We start from the raw sequence: 25,987 nt of genomic DNA, 5'->3' as shown, positions 1-25,987 counted from the left end.
GCCGTGTCATAGGGGGGAAAGATTGAATTATAAAAAGCCATAGAAATACTAGAAAATGAGGGTCTATGACACTTTTGAAAATACCAGCAACATGAAATTAGTTTAAACCATGGTACAGTAATCTGCAGAGTGCTTAGGTTGGAGAATACATGCCATTTAAATAGAATTAACTTCTCTTTGTTCTCCTGTCACTTCAAATATTCCTGCTGCCTGTGCTTTTATTGGTAAATTATATTATCAGTTTACGATTTTGTTGGTGACAAAAGGGAAAGTATTTTAGTCAGTAAGACTGCTAGGGCATAAATAATGTGTGCTCTCCTTTGAACAGAGAAGAATGGCTCTCAGCAGCCTCGCTGCCTCGGTGGAGCAGCACAATCTGTCTGCTGCATGATGGCATCGCCGGCAGCCAAATACTCCCGTTTTTGTTTTAATGGAAGGGTTCTTTCACATTGCTGGTTTTACATGATGGGAATGCAGTTGGAAATGCTTCCTGTTCCATTCACAAGCCCCAGGCTCTCCGTGCATTTCAGCTTCAAACATGACAGCTGAAACCAATTAGGTAGAATTATGGGACAGCTAAGTCACATGGAGATTTATCATGACCAAGGAAGAGGAAGGAAAGAAAATGTATTGCATGGGAAGTAGAAATGACTAATTTAATTAGGAGAGAATGACAGTCAAGTTATTATTATGGAAAAGGGCTGGCGAAGTAGAGCTCATTTCATGTCACTGGCCATGCCTTTGAAAGGAGACGTCCTGCCCTTTGTCTGAACAGGTTTATGTTTGGTAGCAGAGCCTCTGATTTCTGTGCAAGATAACTGAGCAAAATAGTTGACATTAAAGTGAAGCATTGAGCATATCTGAGGACATTTGTAGCTTGTGGTTTACTCATCTATTCATAATTGGAATTCCTTCTTCAAAGGGAGAAGGGAGGAGTCTGAACTATCAACATTTAGCTCACTTTTTTTCTGTTTGCATACTCTCCCTCTTCCAGAGGTAGGATGCGGTGTCTATAAACCTTGCTTCAGCTGTATAAATATAAGCCTGGATTCTTTTCCCTTCAGCAGATGCTTATACACAGTATGCTCACAAACGTAAATGTTCATGTGTCTACTAACATAAACCAGACTCTAGCTGAATAGAAATGACCTTCATACGCTTAGACACTGCCACAACCTTAAAGGAAAACCTCAATTCATATTTTCATGTGAGCTTGGAGACAATATTTCTTAAGGCAAATGAAACAAGCTTTTTATGGTATTGTCGTGGTAGTTTATGGTGTGGGAGAGAAGCGGGTGAAAAACATTACAGAGAGAGTCTGAGCAAGTGTAAGTTTTCCCTTTCCCTTTTTTTTTCCTGATGCTATATTGGGTGATTTTGTTTGTTTGTTTGGGTTTGTGTTTGGTGTTTTTTTTTGTTGTTGTTGTTTTGTTTTGTTTTGTTTTTTTACAATTCTTGTTCACCTTTGTTGATTTTTATTTAGAATCTGAGCATTTATTTTGGATAAGTAGCTTATCTCTCCTTCATTTTAATGTACATATAGGAGTTGTGCCATTTTTCTCCACCATGGGGAGGAAAATATTCAAAATTCCTTGAAGTTTGAGTCAAAGCTGGGCATTCCATGCTGTGTTTCTCCTACAGTTTGGAAACTGGAGAATGATGGAACTAGCATAGCGGAGCAGGAATTTTCTCTTCCCTGTCCTAAGAGACATTGACTCATGCCATCCACGCGAGGAGGGGTCAAGAGTTTCCTAGTGGAGGTCTGGTTGCTTGAGATTTAGACTGAGGAAAGGGTTTGTGTTTTAACTTGATGAAAGAAGGTAGCACACAAAGGCTTGACAGAGCCTTCTCAAGGATGTGGAGCTGTGTATGCCAAAACTCTGAAGTCAAGTCACAGCCCTGGGGCAATGATGTTCTGGCATAATTAAGTAAACTGCAACCAGTTGAAAAAGTAAGACACCAAAGTGTGTTTCAAGTTGTCTGTATTTTTTTTTAAATTTCAGCCAAAATGGCCAAGATATCTTAAAACTGTAGCTGAAGGACCCTTATTGTGAATATTCAAACCTTGTAGCATGGGCTTGGAATTTTAAGAATGAGTAGACCTTTTGGTGTGGCTGGCGTTAACCTACTCTTTTTCAAATTGCTCCAAATTTGGTCAAGAAAAATTGTCATTTGTACTGAAGTACTATACCTTTGAAGATTCCTCCTCTGAAAGTCTTGTCTTTAGTTTTCAACGACTTCGAATACTTGTATTCCCGGAGCAAGTGCAATTGCTTCTGAGGGATGCAGTAGTGGGAAGAAATATGAAATTGTTCACTTTAAGCATAAATAATTTTGCATAAAATATTGTATTAATGAGGTCATGAAGTCAAATTCTTAAAATTGGAGAATGCCAAGATGAAGAAGGCTTATGTAATCTGCTTTCACCCTGCTTGTGGAAGACCCTGTTGTGCAGCTCTGCAGAAGAACTGTGTGATGAATGCGTGTGGTGACTGCCGAACTTTTCTTATTTTTGTGAATGTTGGAACCAGGGTGTCTTCTGGACTTCCTGCCTCATTTAAAGTATCATTTCAAGGTAAGGCAGGTAATACTGCTGTAGAGAACTGGGTTCTGTCCCTTCTACGTTGGAGATCATCACCATCACCTCAATTTTTATGATGTTATCACAAATTGCCGTCATTGCAATTCAGATATTACCATTTTTTTCTATTCAGCATGAGATTCTCAGTCTCCTTTGCAAAAGCGTTATACACTCACAGCTGTAACTGGAGTCAGTGAAAACACAGAAAGTGAAATAGTGCCAAATACTCTGAAAAGCCTAAGTGCTGTAAACTGAGTTTTCCAAACCAATGATACTTAAGATTTTTTTTTCTTTGCCACAATTCCTTACCTGATAACAGGGAATATTGCCACATGTCCCCTGGATTGCTATGAAATTATTTTATGTTTTTGAAGCATGCAAATAGTGTAGCAATAAGCAGGGCAAGAAAGCCTGTGAGATTAATATTTCTGCCTTCAGAGTGCTAAATAAGCCAGAGACTGCAAGTTGTGTGAGAACAGAAAAAAACTCACAACAACAAACCAAAAAAACAACACAGCTGCTCTGTAATCAAGTCCCTCCTATTCTGTTCAGTATATCTGATCCTGTGAAGGGAAAAAAAGTATGTGATCACATTATGCCTTTAAAGAGTTATTATAACACACATTTTTTGGCAAACAAGAGGTTAGATAAACCCTGTTGATTCTGGACCTTGTTAGCTTTTGAGTTCTTTGTTATAGAAACTTGATGTAGCTCTATTTAATGGTTTTTCTTTTTTTTTTTTTTTTTTTGTAGCCGTTATGAACAGATGAGTGCTAATGGACTATTTGTACATATAGATGTGGGTAAACTGGTGGAGTTTTAAGAGCAGGAATGAATGGGATTTTGAATTCAAGCTAAAATATACATTCTGTCAGCATAAGATTACTGGTGATGATTTATGTGTGTTGGGGATTAACAACATGCCTGACACAGCTGTTAAAAGCTAGCTTGAAGCAGACTCAATCTAGCCAGGCCCACCTGGGATCAGGATGTCTCTGACAGATATTTGCGATTACTTGGAAGTCTCTGCACCGTGTTCCCAATGTATCCCACTTCCCTCTGAGGTGTCCTCATCCTCTGAGACAGGGGAGAAAGAACAGTAAAAGGAGGGTTGGTCAGTTTGTTTCTTGTCTTCTACCTTGTTTCAGCATAGTTCTATGTTACATTCAAGAGTACGGCATGCGGTATCTGCAGCCCCTGTTCTGCTTGGAAAAGCATGTTGCCTTCTACCTCAAAGTGAAGAAGAGACTCTGGTCTTCTATATAGTGCCAATTTCATGCAATACCATTAGAAAACTGCTTTCATCCAGTTTCCTCTCTGGTTTTTTTTTTTTTTTTTTTTTTTTAAGCTATCCTGAAAGTTGCATTCGAGTTGTCTTCTTCAATGTCAGTTGAGCACACAAGCACCGGAGCAGACACTTGCCCGTCAAAAGAGAAAACAGGTTTAGAAATAGCTGTCCCCGCAGCACTGTCAGCTTTCCTGGCTGTACTAATATTTAATTCAATGTGCACTGAGTCCCTACCTTGGGAAAAGTAGAGCAGCTGGTGCTGCCTTTGCTTTACCTCTACCTTCTTTTTCTTAAGTGAGGAGCAACGTACTGTCACTTTGAAAGTTTCTTTCCCAGTTCGTACATAGTGTCCAGTTGCTTTGGTGAGAAGGAATCTAACTTAATTATATGAGGGCAAGTTCTTGAAAGATTTGAACAGAAAAGACTTTGCATTTCTGTTTGTTGTCTAAATGAAAATTTAGTAGAAGTATCTCTGTATCTGTAGCATGTGTACGGAAAAAAATAGATGCCAAAAGACTACTGCACATTTGACTCTATTAGGATCCCAGGATTCTGTAGAAATTAGCGCTTACTTTAAATTTTAGGTGGACGTGAGCAGTCAGTTTTTGGCATTGAGAACTACTGATGCAGAAAGTTATATTGAGCTGCCTGTAGTCCTCGTCCTTGGGGTAGGAAGAGGAGGTGAATGGCATGTAACACAAACATAATCATAGTTCATGTTCATGTATGGAGGAAATACATCCAAATAATAACAGAAATAAAGGTGGAAGAAAATGGGTTTATCCTCCCAATTCATTAAAATTATATTGGAAATAAAAAGACAACTTGATGCTGTTACTGGTTATGTGACTCTGAAGAGGATGTTCTTAGAAGATTTTTGGTGAACAGAAAAGAACAGCTAGTGCACAGTTTGGATGCCAGGGTGTCAAGGGCGGGACCTTCGGAAGTAGTCCTGCTGGACTCTCTAAAGTGAAATTTCAGGCTTTTCTTCAAACTTCTCCCAAGAACTGCAGGTGCTATCCCTATTCAAAGATTTGTATTTAAGTTAAAGAACAAAACCTGTTATTCCACCAGGCTTCTCTTCAATAACAGATAACATTTAAATTAAGGAAATCCCCCCAACTTCTTATTTGACACCAGCTATCACCTGTAGTTATGGTATTTCAGCTGATATTTTGCTGAAGACAGACTCTTGTGCTGGGGTTAATAAACCAAACCTGCTAGATTTTTTGAACAAATTACAAGGTTAGCAGATGACTTTTTCCAGTATGTTTTCTTGGTTCTGATACAGTAAAACGAGACAACTGTGTGGTGTGTACTAAAGGATGACTGATCCATTTTTGGCATGATTTGTTGATCCAGTCCCAGAAAACTAACTGGGAGAATAGAAGAGGAATATGTACCTGAAGTGGCTAAAAATTTTACAGAAGCTGGGAATAAGCTGGGAGCTAAACATAGACTTCATGCAAAATGTACTTCACTGACAGTAACTGTTCACTGGGTGAGGTGTATTTTTTAATTTTCTTTGTCAATGCATTCACTAGTGTGTTAAGTATAAATTGAAGTATTGCTTGTTGTCCCCTGTGTTTTGGAAGAAGCTCTCTTGTGTTGTATTTAGTGTATCCTCTGCACTCGTGATACCCACACGGGTCATTTTGGGACTCAAGTGATTGGCTTCCTGCAGTCAGGGCACTCATCCTCTTGAAGCCGTGTAAGAATTCCTGAAAAAAGTTGTGCTAGTGCACAACCTAATCAGCCAGTGCATCTTACTTACATCATTGCAGTGTTAATTCTACATGCACAGGGTGTTTTCGTAGTTTATGACTTCACAAGAGAAGATTCTACAGAACAGTTGTGACTGGTATGAATTTTGTGTCTTAGAAGATGTGAACTTTCCTATGTATTCATATAACTGTGCAAAAAGAGCACTAGAGAATGGCTTCTGGACTGGGAAATGTTGCACAGAGAAACCATTCTGCTATGTCGAAGGCAACTCTTGTCCAAAACTCTCACCTCGAAAACTGCCTATATTTCAGTTGGCCTGTTCTGTATGTGAAGCAGGTATTGCCAAGTAGCTTTTCAAGGAATGCTGGATGATTTTTACCAGATGTGTTCAGAAACCAGATGTGGAAGGCTCTGAGTTTTTGTTGGTTAATCTAGTGCATATTTTTGCTTTGTTTATTCTGAACATAATTCCAGAAGCTCGGTTGTGCAAGCAAATCAGAGAAGCAACATGCCACTTCACTGAAGGCGTGCTGCTGACTGGTACAAAACTGAAGAAATGCAAGAGAAAAATTCAGAGAAAATAGTATTTCCATAGTAAAAGCAATAAATACTTATTAATTAAAAATAATGTTAATTTCTACATTGCAAGCCTGCTTATTTTCTGAAGAGAGTTTATGGTATATTTGCAGGGAATATAGGCAACTACGAAGTGAAAACTTTGTTTTGAGTCTTCAGTGAAGATGTTTTCTGAAGTATCTGTAATTAATAGCTGTACATGTGCGTAATATGCACTTCTTTTTGAACTGGAAACTATCATTCAGTATGCTGATATGCATACTGAATTCAGATTTATTTTCTAAACCATTAGCCATCTTAATCTAAAATCGCTGTAACGTTCTATTTAAAAGGCAGTGTTTCAATGTGAATAATTAGAGTGGCATTTGAGCTTCTCCCTTTAGGTTCCCCCTCTTCCTTTCAGGTATTACTTTTATGGTGTTGAAGGTGATATGGTCCTTACAAGGTGTAAAATTATACTAAAATTCAAGCAACTAATTTACCATACACAGGATGTTAGGAAAAAAATGTAGTTTACATTTGATGAATATTCATATCAGTCAAGTTGCCAAGGTTGTTAAAGAAAATGAAGTGTAAAGGTACAAATGTGCATATGTACACATGACTGAAAATTCTCCTTATTTTCCATTTGTTCTGTCCATTTTTAAGTAGAAGGATATTTATTGCTGCAGTCATACAGATATTAATATACCTTTTTCCATCTGGCTTTCTTTTAGCACACTGATTTATGTCAGTACATGGACAAACACCCTGGAGGGCTCCATCCAGAAAATGTGAAGGTAAGAGTCAAAAAGAACACACACTCAAGGCAAACAGAGTAACAGTAACTTTGTCTAAAATGTCCTGTTAGTTGTTTCATAGAAACTGATTATTAGCTAAAGGGAAAATGATTGGCATATGGAGTACATTTTAAAATATTTCTTTTTCTTTAAAAATAATTTTAAATGCCAGTATTTGAACATTCCCACAAAAGAACTTTTGAAGTCTGTAAAATTGATTCAGAGCCAGAATAGATGAGTAAATACTGTTACAGTGTTGGTAACCCCTCCTCTCTGTTCAAACATTTGCTCTTAAGACAAGGCAATATTGCCCTAAAACCCCTGAGTAGACATACTTTAGGCTGTCAGTTCTTGATCTTTGGTCAGGTAAGTCATTGTAGGTTCACTGAATTTGAGGGAACTGGAGTGAATTATATTAGCTGAATGTACTGCTTTTTATATGAGCATATAAAATCTTCCCTAGTCTTTTTGCTCACTTATTTTGATGAAGCATTTTCATAGCTGATCTCACTTTTAAAAAATTTTTTCCTTCTAAGATAGATGCTGAGAATCGTCATGCAGGAAGGAGCGAGTTTATTAGCAGGATTTAATGGAAAGATAGATTGGTAGAAACTTGATCCAGTTAATTTCTGGGAAGTCAGCCAGATGATTTTAGCATCAAATGGAAGCCAATCAGACATGCAGAATGTGTCGTGTGTGTATAGATCACCCGGATGATATTTGTTACACTTGTCTTGCACTTTGACATCAGTCCCATTGTTGTTCCACTTGGAAGTGTTTAAATCTTCACTTGTCATGCTGAGAGCTTTATTCCAGTATTTATTTTCTTGCAACTGAGAAGTTAATGGGAAGAAATAAATCTCTCTTTCCTGGAAAACTCAGAAGGCCAGTTTGGTTTAAGAAAAGAAAATATTTAAAAATAGGGAAAGAATTTCTTTTTTTTCCAATGGCTGATCGTTGTTGTACATCAACTAATTGTACAGTGTAGATTGATGAATTTTCTGTGTTCTTTCACTGTAAAGTGGCCTCTGCAACCTATGAACTTGGATGAGAATCACTGCCATCAAATTGGAAGAATTCTTCCTTACTGCATATATTTGGCCAAACTGGAAAAGAAAAAAAAGGTTTATGTGTATGTTGCAAGATAACATCCTTGTAATGTGTGACTGCCACTCAGACATTTTGGCAGCATAGGCAGGGGTAGCCCCCAGGTCTCGGCCCAGTGCCAGCTTCACGGTGCCTCTGTGAGAGTAGCACTTTGAAACGGCTGAAGGTGGGTGAGGTGAGACTCGCTTTTCAACCGCTAAAACTTTCGAGCTGCCTTCACTGCTCGGTTTCCCAAGCAGTTTTATGTGCTGAATGTGCTTGTTAAAACAATGGCTTCACATTTCATTTCCCTGCATGGATACTTTTACGTTTGGCTCTCTGAGGTTTGGGATAAGCTAAGACTGGCTTTGAAAGTTCTTCGTGCTGCTTCAGATTTGTAAGACCTGCTCCAAGACTGCAGTGCTGTATAGCTCAAGATCTAATACGCAGCAGTCATTGTAGCTGTAATTGTTCCCCACTGAGAAGACATCATAAGTCACGTAACTCTTCTTTTTCTTGATCGTATCAGGGCCCAGCGAGCTTTTCTTTGAGGAGAGGCATACGCAGGTAATTGGGCTTGCTAATACATCACTCCTTTAAATCCCGAGATACCTGTCTTCTAAAACAGAAGCTGCGGAGGGAGCTGCAGCAGCATTTCCCTTTCAGATTTTGCCATATGTATTCCTGTGGTGTCTTTTACCATCTAACAACAGTGTTCAGCAGCATTTCCGATGCATAGGGGCACATTAGAAATATTTCTTTGAATAGCCAAGTGTAGAGTCTTGGTGTACTGCTAGTTTAAGCTTTTTAAAGTCCAGATGGATTATTAATAAAAAGGAAACTGGAAAAAAAGAGAAAAAAATGTTGGGAAGTTGGAGCAGATGTAACTACTCTTCTAACATGAGCATCCCATTGGACAATATTTTTTTTCTGTTAAATAATATTAATGAAAATGGGTTATACATATTTGGTAGATGCTTGTGCCAGGCCAGCAGCAAAGGCTAGCTTTAATCTACAGCAGTACTTAATTAAAACCTAGCATGATGATTTGAGCTCCTACCATTTTATAACTGAATCAACACACCTGGAGTTTTCAGTTAAATACCTGCTTTGAGTGAAAAATACCTGCTTGGTTCAACAGAGTGATGTCTTCAGCTGGGAGGACAGGAATTGTAGAGAGAACAGAACCCAGTCACATACGCTAACAGCTCTCAGACCTTCACCAGCATGCAAAAGTAAAAGCTTGCGCTGCCCTCTTCTTACAGGGGAGATCAGATGGTTACTAGATAATATCTTAATGCTTTGTTGTGCTGTACTCAGATTTCCAACTTATGTAATTGTGTTTGTGAGGCTTTGTCACCTATTTTGGTTTTAGCTTCTGGACAGAGTTGTCAGTCTGGAGTTTCAGCTGATTTTTGAGGGTTGAGCTGAGCCATGTTAATTAGCCCTCTCTCCCTGCCAGCCCCTTCTTGCAAGAGGTCCTTCAGGAATTCCACTCTTAGTCAGACTTTTAGACAGTGTTTGTTCAGAATCACTGGTTATGTGATCCCTAAATCCATTTGAAAAAATTTCCAGTTGAGCAATTATATTCCAGTAGCAATAAATTAGTCTCAGGTCTCTGGGGCTGACCTGTGGGATTAAGCCATTGATGCTCTCGCAGTATGACAGAAGGCCCCCCGCCTTTTAATTTTGTTCTTGAGGAAGGTATTGCCTACTGGTGAATATTCCTTTCTGGCTTGTTGCCAGTTATTATAAATACGAAACCACATAATCACACGTCTTTCTTTTTCCAAAGAATATTATACAGTAGTTCTTGTAAAACAGTACTTTATGGGAATGGAGAAGCAAAGCTGCTACTTACAGCTTTTGTTTCTATAGAACATCTTCAGCCTAATTATATTTCTGAATTTTCTCTGTATTTACAAGCTAAAGAAAATGCTTGTTCCCTCAGGCTTACTTTTAGATAAAGGGTCATAAACAGAATAAAATCCAGATTACTTTGATGGACACACATATTGCTGTCCCCTTGGGTGTTGTGTTTGACATTGCCTTTCTTTATGGCTTCAAATAGGCTATTCACTGTCACTTAAACATTTTAAATAAAGAGTAAGAAGAATATTATAAGTCTGTGGAAGTATAAAGGCAGATGTTTCAGTTGGCAGTTGTAGAAGTCTTTGGACAGTATGTTTAAGCAAAGAAAAAATATTGCTTCCTGAACTATTAGGTTTAACATTTTTAGTGGTACATATGTATTCACACATAATGATTTCAGAATTTTGTAATTCATGTGTGGAGGCCCAAGTCTCACAAATAACATCAGGTGTTAAACCCTTCCAAGAATTTGTGTGTGAGGCTGAGACATTATTATTTTAAGTTATTTTTTTGAGATACGTGGCCCTGAGAATGTTGAACTAAGTATCCTGGTGACACAAATGTGATTAGGTACCTGCAACATCTTTATCGGCTAGAAGGGAAATTGGCAGAAGTCAAGTTGTGTCAACACATAGATTCTTCAAACTCTGTTAGCTCCAAATACGCAATTATATACATCTTTGGTAATTAGCAAGCCTGCATATCTAACATTTATTTATAACTATATGTTAATATACTGTGTACAGTATTATAGTTAGAGATCAGGACAGAAAAGTTAATTGGTCAACAAGTCTCTATTTACTGGGCACAGCCTCATCTTCTCTAGTTTTGAAGATGTCTTTCTCAGTCTTTCCAAAACTGAAGGCAAGCAATAAATCTTAGGTACATGGCCTCACATATAATTATGTGTCTGTTGGAAGTTACTGCCACAGCCTGCACACGGTTGGAGCTAAGAGTTGATGGGTAGTTGTGTACCGTGCAGTGCTTGTCAAACTCTAAAATGTGGCTGTGGCAAACTGAGGTACAAGACTCGCTCCTGACTCTCCCTGTGCTGTTCCTCTTGGCCTGGACTGCTGAAGTCTGCACTCCTGGCTTTCTTTCTACAGATCTTCCTGCCTTCAGAGGTAGTTCATCCTTCTTGGACTCTCAGTTGAAACATCTGGATTGCTTCCTAAAACAGGAACTCTAATGGTCACAGCAGCGAACTGACCCTGCCAGTCATTTTTTTATTAAGACCTTCATTCCAATTTATGCTTCTTTCTGTTTGGTACAGGGCTGTCTCTACCAGCCTTTTCACTTGTCATCTTGTTTTTTCTGTACCTTTGTTTGCAGCTGTGCATAAATGGTTTTTGTTTTGTAAATTCATAATTTAATTTTTAAGTATCATTTTTGTACATTTCAGCATGTTCTGTGAAAATGTAACTGGTTTAAACTTCTTTTAACCTTTGAAATATCATCTTTCTTTTAACTGCATCTTTTACTCCATATTATTACATTCCGAGAAATGCAAGTAAATTCATCTTTATGTTTTGATGCATTTGTTTTATAGTTGGGCCTGTTTTCTGTAACTGCTATTACCGGTGGAAAAAGTGGAGCACAGGCTTGGCTCTGTCATGCCTGCATTGCTTGTGTGCATTCCTGCCGTAAAAATAAATCTATTAATGAAAGCTGATTTGCTTTTTAATTAGTGATGCTGCATTGAAATATCTGTAGTCTTTTGGGAAAAGCATCCTCAGTTTTTTCTCTCTACCTTTTTCTCTCTACTTCCAGTATGAGAGGTAATACCGATTTGTGTGAACATTTAACTTCAAAAAAACCACCTTTGACAAAATAAAAAGACGCTTGCCTCTGACCCACTATTCCTTAATCCATGCAACACCAATCTGAATGACAAAAGGTTTGTCAACCAGACAAAAACTATCTTTGTCTCTTAATCACTCTGAAAATCTTTTACTTCGGGCAATTTGGAAGGCTCCTGTCATCTACTGTGACCAGTGGGAGAAGCAACTTTCAGTTTGTTCTTATTCCATCTAATATTGCTGCTCTAATTTGCTGTTCTCCCTGAGCACATTTTCTCTTCCCAGGGCCAAAAAGTGATAACAAGAAACAGGCAGACCCTCTTGTTGAACTTTGCACACATGGAACAGCAATATTCAGCCTTCTCCCAGGCACATTCAAGACTTCAGGTCTCACTCATCTCAGTTCTGAGCCTTCCTTGTGCCTAGGAAGCAGGACACAGCAGTTTTCTATGCATACGTGATGGATATTTTTGAAGGCACACCTCAATCAACTTAGCCCCACGCCCACCACTACCTTTGAAAATGTGTTTTATCGCTGTAATACTGGGTCAGAGAACACAGTTTACTCTCCAGGTGACATGTAAACGTGTGTGGCAAAGTGTGGAGTGGAATTTGGATATCGTTTCCTAGGACAGCCCAATAACACCATAAAAAATATGCTTATGTTTCAGTCTTAAAACTTCTACAAAAATAGTTTAAAAGAAATGTAATTAATAGGAATTATTGAAGCATAATGGGATGCTGCAACATTTTTCTGTGCTAAACGCTTAAGAAGAGATTGCTCAACTTTATAGCACTCTCAGTTAAAAAACAAACAAACAAACAAAGCCCCAAATCCCAAATCAGATATAATAAAAATATTGGATATATTAAGCCAAGATTTTAATACTGGCCTCCTAAACAAACATGAAGTGTGCACATTGAATTGAAAATGTTGAAATACAGTGAATGTTATCTGATGTTATCAGAAATCTCTGGCACATAATCACTTGTGGTATTCATTTATTCCTCTCCATACTGCAGTACTGTGAACATTTTCCTTAACAGTTGCAGTTTTTAAAGTTGAATCTTTTTTGTCAGATGAATGATTTGGCCATTTAATGACTAATGTGAAAATTAATAATCTGAGTCAAAGCCACAGGGTAGTTGTCATCTGATGTCTTTTGTAAACGTAAATATTAATCATCGGACTGATTATAGCTTTAGGATAATCTGAAGCACACAGGGTAGGGAAGCATTCAGAATGTAGCAGGATTAGGCAGCTCCTGCCTCCCATCCATGTGAGACTTTACTGCATTTGATGTGCAGCTGCTTGAACCCTGGCAGCAGCAGCATGTTGTGTACTGGCTCTTGCTAAGCAGTAGCTCCATTCATTATTAGTAAGATGTAAAAATGTATGCTTGCTAATAAAGCATAGTATCTGAAAAGTATGATAAAAATGATTTGTAGGTTACAGTTGTGTTATCGATGTAGACTTCCCTGGTGTGCTTCTATTTTCTTTCCATCCTGTGATTGTATTAATGTCTGTGGCATGGACAATAGATTTGTGTTCCCTTTTTCTGGGAAATGTGTGTTGAATCCCATGTCCAGTCCTGCATCCACCTGTGACAAATGTGTGATTATATGATGTAGGGGAAGCTGTGGCATGTGAGCACCTGTGTGTAACTACAGGTGTCTGACCAGAACGTTGACTGCCATAGACTTAGGTATACAGGAACTGGGCAATTAAACCATGATAATACATCCAGTGATGATGAAATTTCATGTCTTGTTTCACCTATCATGTTGTCTTACTGGAGTTTGGAGAAAACACTCTTTTACTGTAAGGTGAATAGCTGCTGTGGTGGTCCTTTTAATTTTATCGGTTGTTACTGGATAACTAATGTCATACTTTTGAAGTTTCTTTCCTGTTCACTGAAATTAAGGAAGCTGCTTATGTAGAGTTGAATTAAAAACATGTTTCGACAGATATGCTAAGTAGGAAGCAATGCTGTTTAATGTGGTTGAGAAGTTGCTATTTTTCATTCCCTATTCAGCGAACAAGCAGGTGTACAGCAGGCAGAATAATGTTATGCCAAATTAAGGTCGTCTTTTACACATGGCATTGAGAATTGATTATTTAAATTAGACTTTTTAGTTATCAGACATTAAATATGGCATCAGCATTTCACTCTATGTCAGTCTTGTCACTTTAAGTAATGATTTGATAATATGCACAACTGTGAACAGTAAATGCAGAATCTTTATCAGTATGTTAAAATTCATGCTAGAAGAATGTCACTTTCATATCTACTTTGTGTGTGTGTGTGTAATTTATTGTCTGTGTGATCCGTATGGTTCACATATGGCAAAAAACCCCACAAGAATATTGTAAGGATGAAGAAAACACTTTCCAGTGTCTCTAAAATTGGTGAGGCACCAATTGCCACCCTGAGCAGCATGGAAGTGAACTGGGGAAAGGTAGAGAAGGAGATTTAATTGAATGGAATTTATTTTTTCTTTGCTATTCAGGAGAAAAAAATCTGAGTGACTCTTCCGCTTATTGAACACGAGCAGATGACTATAACTGATCATATAGGAGTGTCCTTACACTTATTTAATTAAGCACACCTTCCTCATTGCAAATGGCTGTAGTAGTACCCAGAGGGGGCAAAAAATGATTAAAAGAACATCAAAGGGAATAAAAGTTAACAAATTAACACTTTCCAATCTCCTTCCTTTGCAGTTTTGCTGCAAATAAGTGGAAAATCTCTATTTATTTATTTATTTATTTATTTATTTATTTATTTATTTATTTATTTTTGTTTTGAATGCATTTTTCTATTGAATCCATTTCTGTATGATGTTGTCTTTCATAAGACTCTCATGTAAGGAATGCAGAAACAAGTTAGAAGCCCTTATAAATGCATTTTGGAGTGAATGATTTTAACATTTTTGTTGGAGAGAACACAGTTCCAGGGAGGCTGAATAGGAGAACCTTTTATTGAAATAAAGCTTGTTATGATCATGAAAATAATGCTGTTTCAAATGGCTAACAAATTTTTATTCAGACGGGATCCTTTATTCCTAGGGATGCAATTTAATCTCAAGTCAACACTTGTCCATTAATCTTTTCTTCTGACAATTTAAGCAAGAGAGTCTACAAAGCTTTGACCAAAAAAGGTCACTATTTCCCCAGGACACTGTTAGAAGTGGCAAGATGGCTTTTATCTCATGGGTATTATCCTGGTTGGGAGGGGTGCAAAGAATAGCAAACCAACAGTGTTAAAAAAGATTGTACTTGATGAGCTATTGACATGCTAGCAGAAGTCACAGCGAGACATTTCTCATTGCTTCTGTCATAATACGTATTACCAGGTACTTTTTTCTGATGTTGATGGTTTAAAACAAGTAGTTCTAAAACTCCCAAAAAAACCTAGTAAACTGAAACATAACTGGGCATTGTGTTCGGTTGTTATTTCCAAGGCTGCGAGATAGTACTATGGGGATTTATTACCTCCTTTTGCCTTTGTAAGTATTACCCAATAATTCACAGAAGCCTGTAATATCCTCTGCATGACAGAAGAAGTGCACTGGTTGCAAGCATGGGGTGAGGTGTCCTGGGTTGGGTTTCTTATACTGGTATTTTTAGATTTGATGGCCTATTAAGATTGAATATGATTTTGATTGATGCTGAGTGCACACAAAGGGATTCAGGTGCTTCTGTGACACCCAGCTGGTGTGCTTTGATACATAGAGCAAGCAGGAGCATTTGCGTTATCGGTGATGAGTGATAATAAAGCTTGTGCAGTATTGTGTACCACTTTTCAAAAGTAACTATGCTAATACAGCAATATGAGCTTGATAAAGGACCGGCACATTAATCTAATCTTGCCTTCAGCTTTCTTCTGAACTGACGTGAAGTCCTGGTCCAGGTTAGCTCAGCTCCATTTGCAGTCTCTTGCTGTGGAGAGAACAGAGCCGAGAGTTTTGTGCATCTTCTATAGACTAGAAGTTTCCATGTAGCTTTTTATTTCTGTATCTAGGGCCAGGTCCTTTATTCCCACATGCAACATGTAGTAAGGGAGCTCAGATGCAGGCAATCATTCAGAAATCCCTCTGTGCCATCAGGGAAAGACTTTAAGAAGCCTCCCACAGGCCTCATTAGTTCGTGCTCTTGGGCAGCATCCTTCTTGTCATTGGGGTCCTTCATACCTCAGGAGATGCTGTGTAGAAATGGTACATTTTCTGGAGAATCTCTCTGGTCTTGTTGCGGATTTCTTTCTGCTTTTCACTTACCCCTCCATCCTTTGCCAGGAACTCTGTACTGTTTCTAGGAATGGAGAGCAACTATGTGGAGTCATCTGGGCACTTCTACACAGATGACCTGTACATGAGCATCCCCCTTTATCATCACACTAATCAGAGCTTTCTGAACCTAAGTCAGAAAGTGTTAGCTCCCATCAGTCCCACTCATTAGATGTGCTTTGGATAGCCTGTGTAAGTATTCACCTTATAAGCTCATTTGGATGAGAAGGGCTCAAGATCCTGTGTGACATTCAGAGGCCAACAAGGTAGTAAAGCATTCTGCTGCACATGAGCCATCTTGCATCTTTTAGTTGTGTGCATGTAATGGTTGGTCTAGCTCATACACTCACCTACGCTCATTAAAAACACCATGAAAGCAGGGCTGTTCATCCAGGCAGCTGTCAAGTCTCTCAGAAAATGTAATTACTTTAAACAAGAATTTGGTCAAAGGCTGCGTGCAGCTCAAGTGGCTCTCCAGGCCTTAAACTTGAACTAGACTATGTAGGTCCTAACCTTTTTGTAGACTTGAGAACTTCTTCATATAAGTTTAAACATTCTTTTAATATTGCAGTCTGTAAACCTCAAATTAGCTTTGACCTGCATGCATTTTTCTCACTGACAATGAAAACTCTTCATTAAAATATGTTGCTTATTGAAGTGAGAGCTGCATAACTTTTAGGGGGCAAAAGGGTACTATTTCATGGCTATAATAAAAAAGCAAGGCCTGAAGCACAGGTATTAATCTTTTTTGGTCTGAATGTAAAGTGTTGAGCCTCTTAATATTAAGCCTTGCTGAAAACCTGACTTCTAGAGGCAAATCTCATTCGTGTTTTCTGTCTTTTCCAACTCTTATCAAAATAATCCTTGTAATTTTGTGAGTCTCTCATTTTAACACCAAAACCCTTGTTCTTACTAATAAGCTACATGCATATGAGATTTGCCATTGCCTGCTTTTAGAGTTGTCCTCTGGTCTGCAGGGCTGCCAGCCCATGACCTTGGAGAAATGGCTGTTCAGTTGCTTGTTCACAATCTCCAGGCTGACGTTGCATAGTGGTCAGAATTAAGTAAGGGGGGGAAGGAGCAAGTAAGGTCAGAGTATGACCATGATAGGTGATTTGCCTATTTCAGATCAGCTATATGGGTAAGAGGTGGTGGTACCACATCCAGCAGTGATATCCATCCTTGCAAAGGCAATGCAGATAGTCTTGAAGGGGAACAGGTTTCTTGGAGAGGGCTTTCCTCAAGGAGAAGGGAGGGAAATTATCTGTGAGAAGGCAGAGGTGTTTCCTGAGCTGTCAGAAATGGCTCTTTCCAATTCGTCTCTTCTTTTTGTGAAGTGGGGAACCATTGGGAGTGGAGAGCCTCTTCTACTGTTCTCTCTTCCTGAGCAATTCCAAAGGACCTGTGATTTGCAGAACGCTCTCCTGCTGGGCATTAGGCTTGTGTTTTAACTTAACTCTTTTCACATTTAATATTGCCAAAGAAAAACAAAGGTAAAGAGAAAAGAGAAAGCAACCAAACAATAGCTGAGTTTACCCTGTGAAAAATTCAGGGAGTTTTTTTCCCGTTCTCTGTCATGATCTTCCTCAAAGGAGAAAATAATTGATACAGTGTATATGAGTGAATTAATTGACTTTTGGGAATGTACTTGATGAGTACAGCGTGTCTACAAGCTTGAAATAAAACTATGTTCCAAAGCTGTCCTCAAGAGTAGATGCTGCTTCTGTTGAGCTGTGAAGTTGTTGGCTTTATTTCTTAGCACGTTACATAAAATGACTTGACTCTTTGCCTTAAAGCCAAATGAAAGCCCACATTAATAAATATATTTTGAGTTATAAAAATTAGAGTGCTGTAGGATAAGGTGATAACTGAAATTTCTTTGCATATTTAAAAATAATATTTGAAGTTAAATACCACTGATTTAGCCTCGTGAACTGGATATTTTCCCTATCTTTTAATTTTAAAAAAAATATTATTTTGAAGTAATTTAATAGAAATTGATTTAGATTTTAAGGCTGTAGTAAAAGCCATTTCTGCTTCCTGCCCTTATTAAAATAGTTTTTGGTACCATGAGTTCCGTTTTAACCACAATTCAAAAAGGAATGTGCATGTTACTCATGACTTTCCTGCTATTATTTCTTTTGTTTCTGTATTTTGCCTCAGCACATTGTTAGACCCAGCCCTGGTAAGACGGTGATTGATAGGGCCCTGGCTAAATAGCTAAACATACAGTGTATTGTGTCTGCACTCGGGGAAAAAAAATGAAATGCAATTAAATTTATTTCAACTTCAGTAACATGACATTTCTGTTTCTTTCTTGTCAGCCTTTATTCTCTTCTATGATCAGATTTTGTAACCCTTTTTATAATGTCTCCTCACTTCAGCAGTCACTAAATAGGATGCTTGTGTTGCAAGTTAATTAGAAATTCTCATATGCCTGCACTGACTTTTCCCAAATCTTTGCTGTAGTTTCCACATATTCCAAGAGAGTGCATTTCACCAGCTGCTGAGCTGTGAGGTATGAGGTCCATATCCATTCTTGAATCCTCTGTGTTTGGCTTTGCAAAGGCTTTTTGCGTTCCCATTTGGAAACTGTAGTATTTCTTAAAATATTTCAGGCGACAGGGAGGGTCTGTATATTAGGAGAGATTTTTCAAAACTGTGAAGAAAATTCCTGGGAAACAATAATTCACTCTTTGTATTGACAGTCTATGAGTACTGCTTACAGCCTTTAACTGCAGGTGCCAATAACAACGCAGGAGAATTATAGGAGAGCAGTTGAAAAGTGAATGACAAAATATGTCCACCATCCAGCTCTTTGTTTGTAACTGTGAACTAAAAAAATACACAATGTCAACTGTTAGCTGCAGGGAAAGCATCTGTAGAGTCCAGTGAATGGTTAAAAGAAACACAAGGGTGAGTTAGGGTCCCATCTACATTTACCTTAAAGACTATTATACGTAGGTTTCAAAAGTCATCTTTAGGTTCAGTGAGAATTATTATTTCCTAATGAAAAATACATAAGCAACTCCCATTAAACGAAACTTTGAAGGAGAAAGCCTATCATACTTGCAGATTTCCTTGGATACACAGGCATTATTGTTGTACTATTAATCTCTTTGTTTTAGCTCCAGTGCTCCATCCCCCAGCCTTATCTCCCCATCCCTATCCACCCTGTACTGTTGTTTCCTATAATTAGTGAAGATACACATCTGTCTTCAGGCTACCACCTAATCTCTAAGGCCATATGGGTAAATGGAATATAATTATAATTTGGTAGAAACTGAGCCTTCTGCACATGGTTGTATTACTCTTGTTCTTTTTAAAGCAGGCAAATTGAATCTATGGTATAGTAGGGCTTGGAGGCTGGGGTTAGTCCTTACAAAGTACATACTTTTTTAGAATGAATTTCTGTTGTGTTAAATTTGGGTGGGAATTAACGCCAGTTTGGGAGGAATTCTGACACAATGTTACCACAATATGCAAGCACCCTGCATATTGTGAAGAAATCACCTGTGGTTATATGCAAAATATTAACAGAGGTCATTTTTTGTCCCCCTCTTTTTCAGTTATTTTTATTTCAGTTGCTGCGAGGACTGTCTTACATCCACCAGCGTTACATTTTGCACAGGGACCTGAAACCACAGAATCTTCTGATCAGTGACACGGGGGAGTTAAAGCTGGCAGACTTTGGTAGGCAAGCAGTTAATTACAAGTCTCTTATAATGTTGTAGGAATGTCAGACAGATGGTTCCATTGATTTCTCTTCCCCCACCCTATTCCTTAGACACACCTTCTTCATTGTAGATAATTGCACATTTTTCTCTTGAGCGAAGAAATTGATTATGGTCAACAAAATGCTTGATTAAAAGGGAGCAAGTGAAAAACAAATATATACTCCAGTTCTCACCAGGAAGATAATGCTGAAAGTATTTCAATTTTATTTACCAGGAGACCTCTGAAGTAGAATTCGAAACCTTTAAAAAGAAAAGAAAAAAAAAAAAAAGAGAGCAAGCTGAGGAAGTACAGAATCTATGAAGAGCACAATCGCTTTATGCAAGCAGCTCTAGGGTTGTGGAAATCTGCATGAAATTTCATAAAATGGTAATTGAAAGAGACTGAAGGACACAAGAATACATATTCCTTCTAAAGAATAAAGGCAACTAGAATCACCTGGACTCCTTTATGTATTCATTAGGCCCTCATGGGGAAGCTTTATGTGGAGTATAAAACCAGGAGAAATAGTCCACTGAAAGGTTATCCTTTTTGCTTTTTTTTTTTTCCTCCCCCCCCCAATACTTTTTAGTGTCTACACTAGGGCAGTACTCTTTCCTCTGAAAATCATTGTGAATGAAGATGTGGAAAATGGCAACATTTCTTTTCAGTAATTTTTACAAAATGTTACAGGAATTTCTTTCCTGTGGGTCACCTTTTCAGCTGATTCCAACAGAACTTCTGAAGTAAGCTGAAAATGTGATCCATCAGCTTTTTTGAAATCCCTTTTATTTTTATGACTGGTATCACATTTCATTCACCAGCAGTAATGAGGTAGCCTTATGAGCTAATTGGCAATGTCACCGTTAATGTAGTCATTTTTTTTGTCTTTTAATTAGCATTACTGCAATTAGCAGCTCAGTGTGTATTTGCTATGCTGGAGAAAGGAACAGGACTTCAGGTGGACACAGTCCATAAGAACCTACTAGCCTTTGAATTGTAAGGCAGTTAGAGAAATAGTATTAGAAATAATTATTATCTGGTTTTACATATCATTTTCTGTTGGTGTTTTTCAAAATTTGGAAGATGCCAGAAGTGTTTTAAAGATATGCTTAAAAAAGCATTCTCACATGTTGCATTTTACTGTGAGACTTCCTCTCTTAAATACATGAAACAGGTGAACTGTTAAGTGTTTTTGTAGTGAAATATGGGTTAGTCCTCTGTTGAGGGTGCTGTGCTGTTTGAGACAACTGGTTTTGTTGTATCATTTATATGTGTAAAACACTACGACCTTATCTGACTTCCAAGTATTGCCGTGTGTTAAGTCCTTCAAGAGACTGTGATGATGGTGCTCTAGCTTTGGCGGACACTGAAAACTTTTTGTAGATGATCTTACGAACATTTTTGACTGTAAAATGTTTCATATGGTATGTGGGTTTTAGGGGAGGGGGTGGCGCTGGTGAAACCTTATGGCTTTTGTGACTGGGGAGAGGGGAGCTGCAAACTTTTCAGCTGTTTTAAGAAAACAACAAAGAACATATTTCACCAGCCCTGTTAAATACCTTGCTGGAGGTGTGAACAATGAATTGTCCAGCTCAGATGCAGGTTGATCTCTCTCTGTTGTAGTGCCCGATGTTGCCGTAAAGCAGAAGAAAGGGTGGGATGTTTTGTTTTGCCCTGCTGTAGTAGGAAATGTGACCATCACTTCTGATGAAGTTATTGCCTCACTGTGGCACCAGGCTAAACAGGGATGACATCAAAAGCAGATTTTCCCAGCTTTGTGTTAGTGGGAATTTAAAGTTGACTATTGTGTATTATTTTGTGAGAGAGACTAGACATGTGTAAGCGCAATGAAAAAGAAATATCCAGTAGTAGACAAATGAATTTGTAGTATCGTGGAGAGGATTTCTTTTCTTTTGTAAGTTTGTCCTGACGTAATGGAAACATCTGCATAATCTACTCTTAGACACTGAGAGAAGATTATATAGCTCCATTTTTTTAAAGCTATATTTTCTTTCATGGCTCATGACCTCATAAAATTGAAAACCAGATGGGTTAAATTTCTCTTCTGAGAACCAAGATGAAAAATTAGAAGTGATGAGGTTAAAGTCTGAAGGGTCATGACCTCTTTCACTGGAGACATGAGAAATGAGAGCACACCCATGTGCTCTCTGTGTGCACCCCTGTGCGTATTTACTTATTTAAACACTGTATTATTACAGCCCATCTTCCACCTTCCTGGTATGAAAGACTCTTCTTAAACAAGATGTGAAATACAGTCCTTTTTATGTTTTTCTCCCACAAATGACTAAATTGAAGTAATGCACTTGGAAAGGAAGCCGGTTTAGATTGTATTTTTTGATTAATTACGTGAGGAGCAGTATAGAAATTGGAGAGATGGGTGTTTTGCTTTCAAATGCACTCAAGGCAGGAGAGAACCTATCAAGAAATCAGTTTCTGTCAGAGATAGGATTGACTTTGATAGCACGATAAATATAAAATCCTAGAGCAAAGGCTTTTTAGTCTCTAAGGACAAGACCTTCAGATTTTGGTTTCATGAGTTTACAAAAAATCAACAATGTGGCCGAAGTTTTCCATTTGGCATCAGGTTTATTTAATCTCCTTAGTGTAAGATATCAAATACTTAGAAGCAGACTGCAGTAGATCATAGTTCTTGAATAAACAAGGTAAAAGAAAGGCTATTCATGCCTGCTAGTGCATTGCACTGCGGCTGAAGTGGAATCTCTGAATAACCGTGGGCATGTGTTTTTCTACAGCACGGCTCCCAGACATAGCTACTCCACTGTGTGGGAGTGTCTTTGTTCAGATGAACGGTGGTTTGCTTTTCTGTTCATTGTGCTGTAGCTGCTAGGAAATGAACATTTATGAGAAGACTCAGTGATCAAATGAAAAGGAAGAACAGAACATAGAGGCTTTATCAAATTAAAAATGGGTGAGCTGTAAAAAAATGGCTTTCTGGAGAAGATATAACAGGGCACACTATATCTTGAGTAATTATTGCTATGAAAAATAGTCCTTGAACTCCATTCCTGCATTCTTTTTTTAAATCTAATTAAAATTCCAGAGGAAATTAAAGTATATTAGGAATTCTTATTAAATGAAGTGCAAGAATGATTTCTGATCCAGTGGTGTGAATTTGTCTATTTACAGGTTTGTTTGTTTTCCCCCTCACATATGTCTGTCTTGAGTAGAAATAAAGTAATATGAACCTTTAACGAGTAACACCGTAAGCAATTACAAACTTAAATGAATAGAGGCGTGTGCTTAATGCTAGTTACCACACAGACTGAGGTTTATAGCTGTTCCTTAGCCTTTGATCAGTAATTTCTTCACTTTAACTTTTCTTTACACTGTATACAAATGCATTGATTTGGCCTTTGGATGTGTATTGACTTACAAAGAGAAAATCTTTGAGCCTTTGTTTAGGAAATTCATCACGTAGTTTTAAAACCAAGATAAGTTTCTGGAAATAAATACATTTATATTAACTATAAACAGTGTCAAATGGCTGTACAGCAGCAGATAGGAGCACAAACTCAAAGATCAAACACTAAGAATTTATTTTTTTCAAGAGTTAGTTGCAATCAGGTGATTAGTAATGTAAGCAAAATAGTTATCTAAGCATATATGTGATTTGTATTCATATTGAACACCTAACCAGTGCCGTATGCCATTTCAGTGATCTCTTATTTTCAAAATGTCTTTTTGAACCTCTAAGAAATATGTACCAAAGCCTTTAGGAGCAAATATAAATTGAAAACACCAAAGGAACAGAAAAGCTTTGCCAGGCATATAATATTTGACTGCATGAGGATGCTTCTGACTGGCCATAGGCAGAAAGGTCTGAGGTGTTGGAAGCGGCAGAAGCTCTGTGAGGAGGTTGAGACACCTGGGAGGAAAATGTTTTCAGGTGAAAGAGGAGTGTTGAGCAGGCAAAGATCAGATGCTGAAAAAGAGTAAGGGAAAGAAGCAGTAAGTGTAGAAAAATGTAGGCCCAGTGCAAAGTGGGGCAGGTGATTTAGTCACAGCAGACTCTGATAAGGCTGAGGTGCTCCATGACTTCCTTGTCCTGGTCTTCATGAATAAGATCTTGCAGGCTTTTGTTCTCAGAGATGAGGTTGATGGAGGAAAGGGCTAAGTGGAAGAGTTAGGGATCTTCTGAGAAATCTTGACCTATGGAAGTTCATGGGTCCAGGAAGGAGGCCTCCTGTGGATACTGGGAAAGGTGGCTGATGTCATTGTCAGGCTGCTCTCTATCACCTTCGAAAGACTGTGTAGACTGGGGAAGGTCCCAAATAGCGGTTAATGCTGTACCCATTTTCAAGAAGGGCAAGGAGGAAAGTCTGGGGTACTGCAGGTTTGTCAACCACCATCCCTGGGAAAATGATGGAGTAAGTCTGTTTGGAAGTAATTCCTGTACATGTGAAGAAAGTGTTTGCCAGTTTTAATTGAGGTAAATAATGTTTGGTCATTGGGATTGCCTTCTGTAATTAAATTACTATCTTTGCAGTCTCCCTGTACCTAAGAGAGGATTACCAAGAAGACGGTGGTGCACAGCAGGAAGGTGCCCTTTACTGAGGTGCACAGTGGGAGAATGAGGGATAATGGTCATAAGTTGAAACAGAACTGAGTATTAGGATGGAAATGTTCACTCTGAGAGTACTTGCGTTGGAGCAGCCCAGAAAGGTGGTGAAATCTCCATTTGCTTCACTGACTGGACAAAGCCTTGAGCAATCTGGCAGATTGGACTAGGCAAATTCTCCTTGTGTGATTCTGTGACTGAGCTTTTTTATGTTTTGTTTTGAGTTTTCATGATTTGGTATTGGCATTTAGCTACTGTGTATGGTGATATAAATCAAGATTGGCTAATCAGTTATGTTTGCATCCAGATTATCATACTTAATAAGCTCCAGTACAAAGTCCCTAAATAGCTGATAATAATCAAGTAGGAGGTGGATTCCACCTTCCATGTCAGATTTTCCAGGAAGGATTTACTCTTTTTGTGTTTGTTTCTTATTCTTCGTCTCAAAACATCCACTAACAGCCTAATATTCTGACGCTTCCAGGGGCAATACGGAGTTTTAATCTGATTGTGGTATGGTTACACTTATATATCCTTTAGTTAGAATAATCTTCTGCTTTCTGGGTTGGAAAATGCATCATTACGTTTGTTATTAGAAGTTTTTGGATAAAACATTTACATAGCTTTTGAAGGTAGGCACATTGACATCACCTTTCAGTGTATTGAGAAAATCCTCAGGGCACAGGTCTAGAGAATTTAAACATTTAAACTTAACTAGCATGTGGGGCAGTGGTAGCACTTCTGAGGCTGTGAGAGAAACTGGACAAATTATTGATGACGCCCCTGTCCTGCTTTATCTGTGAACTGATGAACCTGCTGCTGGGTATTGTATTTCAGGGGATTGCTTGTTTGTGAAACTTCCCTGCAGCTGCCTTTCCCATTTGTCTTTTCTGCTTGGCCTGCAATAGAAATGAACTGCACAAAGAGTGTGGATGAAAAGTTTAAGGACCTATTTGGTCTCTATTTTGAACTATGCTTTTATTGTAAGTGCAAGTAGCTGTGGGCTAGTCACATTCTTAATTGAGATGTTCTTTTTAGTGTGTACACCGACCATTTCACTGTGCCATGGCTCCAAGACATAATGCATGACTGGCTGTGCAGGTATCTGAGAAGCAGAAGTGCGAAATGTGATTTCAAAGAGAAAAACAGCATGAGAATCTTCATGGAAATGTCTTTGCTTTACTCTCCCAAATAACGCTGACCCTGAAGCTTTTCCTGTCAGCTTTTTGTTGTCTTTGAGGATCTCCTTGAATGAATGAGGAGCTGCAGGAGGTCTGCATTATGGTTGAAGGTCCTACCTTAAGCTTTCAGAGTTTTGTTAATATAGAGTCCTGTGAAGTAGTAAAAGAAAGAATCAAGTGTGAATGAACCATGCATCCTTCTAGATATGTATGATGATTAATAATAAATAGCAGGAGTAAAGAGGCTTGAGGTTTGTAATGAAGAGAATTACACTTGATGGAGTTGCAGTTTAAAACTGCAGCTGAGTATTAGAAAAAGATATTTCCATGAATTTCCATGTAGATTTTTCTGTGGGGAGCATGTCAGTGATATGTCACAAAGGACAGAACTATTGCTGTATGGTTTGCTGTTAAAATGATTAAAGCTATGTTGTCAACTTGAAAAAAAAAAAAAAAGAAATTGTTCTTTTTCGCAGTAAGAATCCCATAAGGAATT

General features: G+C 38.2%; 1 protein-coding gene across 6 annotated transcripts in view; it reads left to right on the top strand.

The window, feature by feature from the left end:
• CDK14 (cyclin dependent kinase 14) overlaps nt 1–25,987 on the top strand; it is a 324,092-nt gene that overhangs the window by 143,061 nt on the left and 155,044 nt on the right. For all 6 annotated transcript variants that reach the window (XM_065830694.2, XM_065830693.2, XM_071805144.1 and 3 more), the window contains 2 exons: nt 6,887–6,949; nt 19,563–19,686. In XM_065830694.2, the coding sequence (XP_065686766.1) occupies nt 6,887–6,949; nt 19,563–19,686 (187 nt within the window). The remainder of the gene's footprint in view (nt 1–6,886; nt 6,950–19,562; nt 19,687–25,987) is intronic.

This window comes from Patagioenas fasciata, chromosome 2 (genome assembly GCF_037038585.1).
Source record: "Patagioenas fasciata isolate bPatFas1 chromosome 2, bPatFas1.hap1, whole genome shotgun sequence".
Classification (NCBI taxonomy): domain Eukaryota; kingdom Metazoa; phylum Chordata; class Aves; order Columbiformes; family Columbidae; genus Patagioenas; species Patagioenas fasciata.
This window is presented reverse-complemented; position numbering and strand designations above follow the sequence as displayed.